This window comes from Fistularia commersonii, chromosome 15, assembly GCF_037954325.1.
Source record: "Fistularia commersonii isolate RoL2024-O1a breed Wild chromosome 15, RoL_Fcom_v1.0, whole genome shotgun sequence".
In the NCBI taxonomy this organism is placed as follows: domain Eukaryota; kingdom Metazoa; phylum Chordata; class Actinopteri; order Syngnathiformes; family Fistulariidae; genus Fistularia; species Fistularia commersonii.
The window spans coordinates 11,262,501-11,270,256 of NC_141298.1; the positions used below are offsets into that span (position 1 = coordinate 11,262,501).

General features: G+C 41.6%; 1 protein-coding gene across 2 annotated transcripts in view; it reads left to right on the forward strand.

Annotated features, from left to right (window-relative positions):
- Positions 1-3,069, forward strand: part of gabrb4 (gamma-aminobutyric acid type A receptor subunit beta4) — a 30,638-nt gene extending 27,569 nt beyond the window's left edge. Inside the window, exons 9-10 of one of the 2 annotated variants that reach the window (XM_086160243.1) lie at positions 28-117; positions 1,805-3,069. In XM_086160243.1, the coding sequence (XP_086016369.1) occupies positions 28-117; positions 1,805-2,185 (471 nt within the window). In that variant the 3' untranslated portion in view covers positions 2,186-3,069. The remainder of the gene's footprint in view (positions 1-27; positions 118-1,804) is intronic. The other variant, XM_086160244.1, reaches the window with a different exon arrangement.
- Positions 3,070-7,756: the final 4,687 nt, after the last annotated feature.

Genomic DNA, 7,756 nt, shown 5'->3' on the forward strand with positions numbered 1-7,756 from the left:
CTCCCTCCCTCTCCACCGCATTGCAAGGACTCCATTTCCTCGCCGTTTCAAACCAACACCTTCAGGTCATTTACTCAGCGGAGAAATCTGTATCTGCAGGAACAAAGAAAAGTTGGGGTACATTCACTCAGAAATCCTCTCCGCCGGTGGGGCGGAGGGGGAGGTGGCGGGACGGATGGGGGGGGGAGATGGCAGCGGCGCCATTTTAACCGCTCAGGGGCTTTTAATTTGAAAAACCAAACTTCCTGGTTTTTTTTTTTTGTTTGTTTTTTTGTCAAATATGCAAAAAATAAATGACCAGAAAAATAACTGAGAAATGATTAGGAGAAAAACAAGAAATGAAAAAATTTTGAAAAATTACAAGAAAAAAAAAATTATCTGGAGATGCCTGAAAAAGAGGCAGGGAAATGTGATGAATTGCTGGAGGAAATTTTAGAGTAATTACAGGAAAATACAGAAATTTACAAAAAAATAAAAAATAAATTGGAAAAATGGCTTAAATGAGTAAAATGTATATATGGAATTGAGAAAAAGGAGATTACAAAAATGTGACAAATTGTGAAAAGAGTAAGGCTGTAATTAACGAAAACAGAGATATTACGAGGAAAGTAGGCCACATTTGAAAAAGATAAATTAGCAAGAAATCTGTGATGATAAAAACAAGATACTGCCCAAATAAATTGCGAAATATTCCAAAAAAGGAAAATTAAGAAAGTGTTCAAAACCATAAAACTAAATGATAATATAAAAAAATAAAAAAAGGAGGCAAGTAATAATCAAAGAAGTATGCAAAAATGATGAAGAAAAAAAAATGGTGGATGAAAAAAGTCAGAAATAAAAAAAAGAATACACAAGGAAATTGAAAAAAAGGAAAAAAAAATATAAAAACTAAACAAGATAGGCCATAATTAACAAAAATAAATTTGCAAGAAATTGTCATTTAAAAAAAAAAAAACAAGAAATTGCCCAAAAAAGATTGAAATCAGAGAAATTCTGAAAAATATAAATTTCAGGAAAAGACATTTCCAAAAAAAGGAACAAAGAATATTTTTAAAAATGTTGATTTTAAAGAAATCATCAGATTGTGACTTTATTTCATATTTCAATCCAATGATTTTTGCCAAATAAATGTTTAAAATTTTACAATTTTTTTGTCAATTCCACTAACATTTTGCCAAATTTGCAGTTTTTTTTTCTGCCAAAGCCGAGCGGTCAGAAAGCCCCCCCCACACCGCCACCACCCTGCACCGCACCATCCCCTCACCCCCCGTTCCGACCCCAAACACCCCCCCTTCCCCTTCACACCCCTTTTGTAGTTTACTCCCCACCCCAACCCCGGTTCGGATTGTTTAACATCACTTTTTTAATACGAATTTATATATATATCTATATATATACATATATATAGATATATATACATATATATTATCCGTATATATATATATGAAGCTAATTTAACATACCTAAGCTCTATAAGTGTATGTGCTGCACGTGAGATGACCATTCCATGTCATACATTTTGCTTTAAACGCTCGATTGATATGTTGATTGATCGATTGAATGATTGGCTGGTTGGTTTTTCTGTTGATTGATCGGTTGGACGGTCGGTTGATTGAATGATTGGCCTGTCGGATGGTTGGTTGACTGACTGATTTATTTGTTGGTTTGTTGGATGGTTGTTTGTTTGATTGATTGGTTGTTTGATTGATCGGGTGTTTGGTTGGTCGGTTAGTTTGGGTAAAAGGTCGACCAGCAGTGGCGTGTCGTTTTTCAAGCCCCTCCCCTGACTTCGCCCCCCCGGCAGGTGGACGCCTACGGGAACATCCTGCTCACCACGCTGGAGATGAACAACGAGGTGATGCCGTCGGATGTGGGCAGCAGCGTCAGCGACTCCCGCAACTCAGTGATGTCCTTCGACAGCTCCGGCGTGCAGTTCCGGAAGCCCGCCGCCGCAGCCGCCGCCGCCTCCGGCACGGCGCCGCGGGACGGCTTCGGCCACCCGTCGCTGGACCGCGCCGCCATGCGCGGCCGCGCCAACTGCCGGCTGCGGCGCCGCTCGTCTAAGCTGAAGCTGAAGATCCCCAACCTGTCCGACGTCAGCACCATCGACAAGTGGTCCCGGGTCATCTTCCCCATCACCTTCGGGTTCTTCAACCTAATCTACTGGTTGTACTACGTCAATTGATGCGTGCCCTTGCTCCCCCCTTGCTCCCCCCTTACACCCCCTTCTGCTCCCCCTTTAGGAATCATGGGCCATATTTTGAGAGCACATTGAATTGGCTTTGATACGGTTCCACAAATATGTGTACACATATACGAAGGCCAACGTATGTATATGCATATTTCTATATATTATATTTCTACACACACGTACACACACATGTGTGCACGCACACATACACACGTGCACGCGCACACACCCGAGGGACATTTCTGCTGTACAAAGTATTAATAGGATGACTTGAATGTTTAAGAAAAAAATTATTATTATTATTATTATTATTATTATTATTATTATGAGAAGTTCTTGTTTTCCCTGATAAACTCCACACACACACACACACCTCCACCCTCCCCACCCCACACACACACTTTCCCATGCGCCGCCACCGCCCACCGGGTGTTTTTTTCGGGGGAGGGTTTCCAGGGGGTGTCGGATTTTTCGGGAACTTTCGAAAAAGGACTGCATGATATTTTTGCTAAAAAAAAAAGGAAAAAAAAAGAAAAAAAAAGGGAGGAGCAGCAGGAGGCGAAGGAGGGAGGACGACCCGAGCAGAGGGTGACTTTTTAACCCCCCAAACAGACAAGAAGTTCCTCCTTTTGGCTCCGCCCCCTCCTCCAGGCCACACCCCTTTTTCCGGATTATGTGACGTTCTTTCGGGAGGGGAGGTTGCTATTTCCTTTTTTTTTTTTCTTTTTTTTTTTTCTCTCCTCCCTCTGGACGTGACTTTTCTCTCTCAGCTCCACTTGGGGAAAAAAAAAAGAAGAAGAGGAAGATGGCCGCCTTGGATGTGGACGTTGTTTCACATTATTTAATTTAACTCCCCCATCCCGCCCTCCGACCCCGCAAAAACTTTGCACTTCCTTTTCTCTCTTCTCTCATTTCCTTTTTTAGGGAAAAAAATAGTTCCATCTGGACATGTTCTGGGGCCCCTTCAGATTTTTTTTTTTATTTTTATTTTTTTTAATCAGTTAATTACGGTCGCCGATTACTGTAGATACGAATCTTGTGTTGAAAAAAAAAAACAAATAATAATAATACTGTGATTTCGGACAGCGCGGTTACATTGGAGTACTTATATGTGTGTACTCGTACACATGTATGCGTACTTTCGGTATGCATTACTCATTTTGTTTGGTTAAAAAAAAAAAGGGAAATACTATGTACATTTTTCTCATTACTCAAGTACTCATAGACGTGTACTCGTACTGTTTTTCTTTACTCCCGCTAACTCCCGCTATGTTTGTGTTATGCTTCGGGGAAACGCTGTGTTTGTCGGGTGGGGGGTTGGGGTCAGGGTGGGGAGGGGGGTGCTTTCGTGATTTCCATTTGAAAAATAAACTCGGCGGTGAAGAAGCGACAAAAGGTGTTTGTCTGGAACGGGAAACGAGGGGGAAGGAAAAGAAAAAAAAGAGTCGGTCAACTTTGTTTTCAGTAGCCAACATCCTTGGCACTCTTAGGGTGAAAAAAAGGGTGCTATAAGGGTGTAATAAAGTGGTAATAAGGCCCCGAAGTGGTTATAACGTGGAATGTGGCAATGATTTCCCCAATTTTGTTGGCTTTGAGGGATGAGACCATGGAAATCGCACTTAAATTAGTGAAAACGCCCCAAAAGTGTACATTAATAGACCAAAAATATAAAAGTACTGCAGAAAATCCCAGTACAAACAGGATGATTTGTCCCCTAATAAACAAATGCTAAAAAACTCTAAAATTATTATTTTTTTGTCCCAAGTACTACTACTGATTACTAACTAGTAGTACTTCGTAGAAACGACAGCCTCTTAGCGACCGTGCTCACATGTCCACACACACACAGAAGTGTGTGAGAAAGCAGATTTTCAAATATTTGCCTTAAAAAAATACACATTTAAAAAAAAAAAAAAACAACCCCACAAGGCTAAATGTAGCACGATCCCCCGAAGGGTAGTTGATGGAAGTGGGCGGGGCCTCTGAGGGGGCGGGGCTTTGTCCGTTTTGACTTTATTATTATATACGCATATTTGAAATTTATCCTTCAGAGTCCCGAGTAAGAAACAACAAATAAAAATGTTAAAAAAATGGCGATTATTTTGCTTTCAAATCGTAGCAATATAAAAATGATTTCTAAAAAAAATACCTGTATTTACATATTATATTTCCATTTTTAGAATATCATCACTCTACAATAATAAATATATATATATATATATATACCTATAAATAAAAGTATTATGCCTGAAAGTCCTTATTGCTATATCTACAAATGCAATTTTATGGCCTTCAAAATATAAGTCTAAATCAAATAAGTTGATTTAAAGATTAAAAAGAAATTATATATACATATATATCATTTTTATTTTATGTTTTTTTAATGTAGTTTATTTAATTTTTATTTTACAATAACCGCAGGCCTCTTGAGCGCCCCCTTCCTCTTTCTCCTCCTGCTTTTTCTCTGTATCCGTTTTCATCAGATTCTCTCAGCTGTCTTGTTTACCCCTAGACATGAAATGGGTTAAAACACCAACCTTGGTTTTTTAAGAAAATTAATCTATTTGATCAACTATCGATGAATAGATTGTTTATGTATTACTCATTCATTTATTTCCACTGGAATGAGCAGCGTCAGGAAACCCGAGGAGGCACGTTAGCACCCCTGCAGGCTTGCACGAGTACTACACCCAACGCAGGCCATGGATTTCACACACACACACACACACACATTATGGCGGTGAGGATCATCTCTCCCACGCTTTCCTTTTTTCCTTTCATTCCTTTACATTGCGATGTTTGGCTTCGGCACAACAGGTGTTTTCTGTTTGTGCGGCGAGGAGGAGGAGGAGGAAGAAGAGGAGGAGGAAGATGAGAAAAAAAAGAAAAAAAAGCCTCGATCTGATTTCAATGTGAATTTTCTTGCCTCTTGTGTATAACGTGTAATTACATGTGAATGGTTCCTGTACATACGATATCTTTCACTCGATAGTTCTTACTGCATGAGCGGGAAAACGATAAAAACAAAAAAAAAAACATGGCAGTTCGTAATACCAGCTAGCCTCACTGCTAACGGCATGGACAGCTTCTCTAGCATTGGCGCACTTATGCAAACGATACCTGAAAAAAAAAAAAAGAAAGGAAGTACGAGCGGGGATGACGGCGGGTTCATTCAAGTGCGAGTCCTCCTGTGGTGGGCGGAGCCTCCGGGTTTGTTTTTATTTTGGTTTTTGTTAGCCCCGGCATCGCTACGAAGGAGGGGTTGGGGCGTTTCTTTTCCTTATAAGGGCATTATTCGCCGAGGAGCGGCACTGCCTTAAGAGGGCGGGAGGAGGTGAAGGAGGGGGGTCGTCTTTTTCACTCCCCGAAAATATATCAACCATCACGCTTGCCCTTGAGCCAGACGGCTCGGGTTCCCATTTTGCTCTTCGATTAAAAACGCTTGACCATTGACTTCCGCGCAATGGAATCGTATTTTTTTACTTGTTTTGTTTTTGTAGCGTTAGCTAAAGAACACTCCCGGGAGGACGATGTCATGATTTGTCTACCCTGGAAACCAAGCCCAGACCTTTTTTTTCCGGCTATTTGTTTTTGGGCAGGGGGTGGGGGGTAATTCCGCGCCATCGGAAAACAAGAAATCACACAAAAAAAAACAAAAAAACGGGACGAGCTTGGCGATTCGCGCAAACCCCAAACTTGTTCCCCAAATTTGGACTGGTATGTTTCTTTTGTGGTCCATGAAACAGCTTGCTGGCGGTGTCCAACAGCTAGCCGTGTGTTAAATCCCCTCGCACACACACACACACACACACACACACACACTATCCATGAAAGAATGGGAAAATCCTGGCGGCGGCTAACGAAAGAATCCGAAGGCCCCGTCTTTTCGGATAATTACGACCCCCCATGTAGTTTCTCTCTCCGGACAGGAACCCGCCGACGGTCTGGATCCACTTCCGCGTTCATCCTCCTGATTTCCTGTTTGTTTATGGATTGTTGTCGTTGTTGTTTTTTTTTTATTTTTATTTTTCCAGAAATCACGCGAAAAACAAGGAAGTGTTGCGATTTTTTTGGCACAGAAAGTAAGAAAATATGATGCTTTTTTTAAAACTTATTATTATTTTTCTTATTTATTTGATCTATCTTTTGGGGGGGGGGTAAATCTGGTACCGTAGCTGTTTTGTTCCGCATCGATTTCAGAATCAATATTTGTGTCGTACGAAGTTGTATCTCTTTCCCCCTCGCTATTTTGTTTGTTTTTGTTTTTGTTTTTTTCATTTGTTTCTCTTCTTTTTTGTTGTTTTTCCGTCAGTGCAAATTACTGTCATGTTGTCGATCGGCTTTTTTAGGTGTTTGAAACAGAAATGTGTTTTTTTTACAAATTCAAGGTGTTCAAGTATGTGGTATAAATATTTCAAAAAAAAAAGAAAAAAAAAGAAGGGGTTATCATTCGAAAACGACAGACTTTTTACAAATAAAGGCTTATACAGTAACGGTAGCTGATGTCTTCTTTATTTGCCCTTTGAGGACTAATACCCCTCCTGTCCCCCAAATTATTGCCCCCCATTTGTGTTTTCACTTCACGTTGCCCATATTAGTCCCCAAAAGGTAAATATCCTCTGGGGTGTTGCAAGCCAGGGTTTTTTCAAAATGGAATATCGGGTCTCACATGACAAATGTCACCGTGATTATAGATGTTAACAACACTTGACTGATGACAGACTACACGATTGGTCAATCGGACTGACGGGAGCAAGGGTAAAAAAACATGGCCGACAAACATGACTGGCGTAAGCGCAAGCTACCCATTGCCGTAGACCCGTTTCTTCCATTGCCACTGTCCACTTTAGCTTTGTTACCCCCTCGCCGCCATGTTCTTTGTCATCTTTTTGTCGACTTCATGTGTCCCACCTCCTCTTTGTCATTGGCTGTTGGCGGCATGTGTTAGCATTCGGGTCGGTATTCCGAGCTGAGTCAGCCAAGAAGCTCAAACGTTTGATAGACAACAACTGTGTTAGGTATGTTGCTCCCCTCAAACCCTATCAGGTGTCTGTGCTGATTAGCCACACCCACTTCTCACAACTAGCCCCACCCACTGTCCCGAATTAGCACTGATGGAAGCCGCCTCTGTAGCAACTGTGAATCATGGGTATCTTGTAGTGCATCCCCAGCTAGAGGCCTCGTCTTGAATTCCGCGGGCGGTATGCTTAGCTCTTCAGTCACCCCCAAAGTTCCCCACTGTGTCTATGGGTCTCCAAAGTTCCATAGTACCTTCAGCATCATTCCACAACCGCCATCTTGAAATTGGCAACGTGACTCCCCCTGATTTGCTTGGTAACTTGAACAGCTTTTGGTTGTGCGGTTCCCATCTCTGTGACCGCCATGTACAGAGCGCGACAGGAAGTGATTGACCCTCATTGGAGTGACGGTCAATCAGCGAGTGTGGAAAAGAGGTGAAGAGACGGGTTCAAGCAGGTTGGAATGGGTGGAGAAAGTGTCAGGGGTACTATGTGATTGAAGACTATCAGCCAGAATGAAAGGAAAGGTGTACAAGACAGTGGTGAG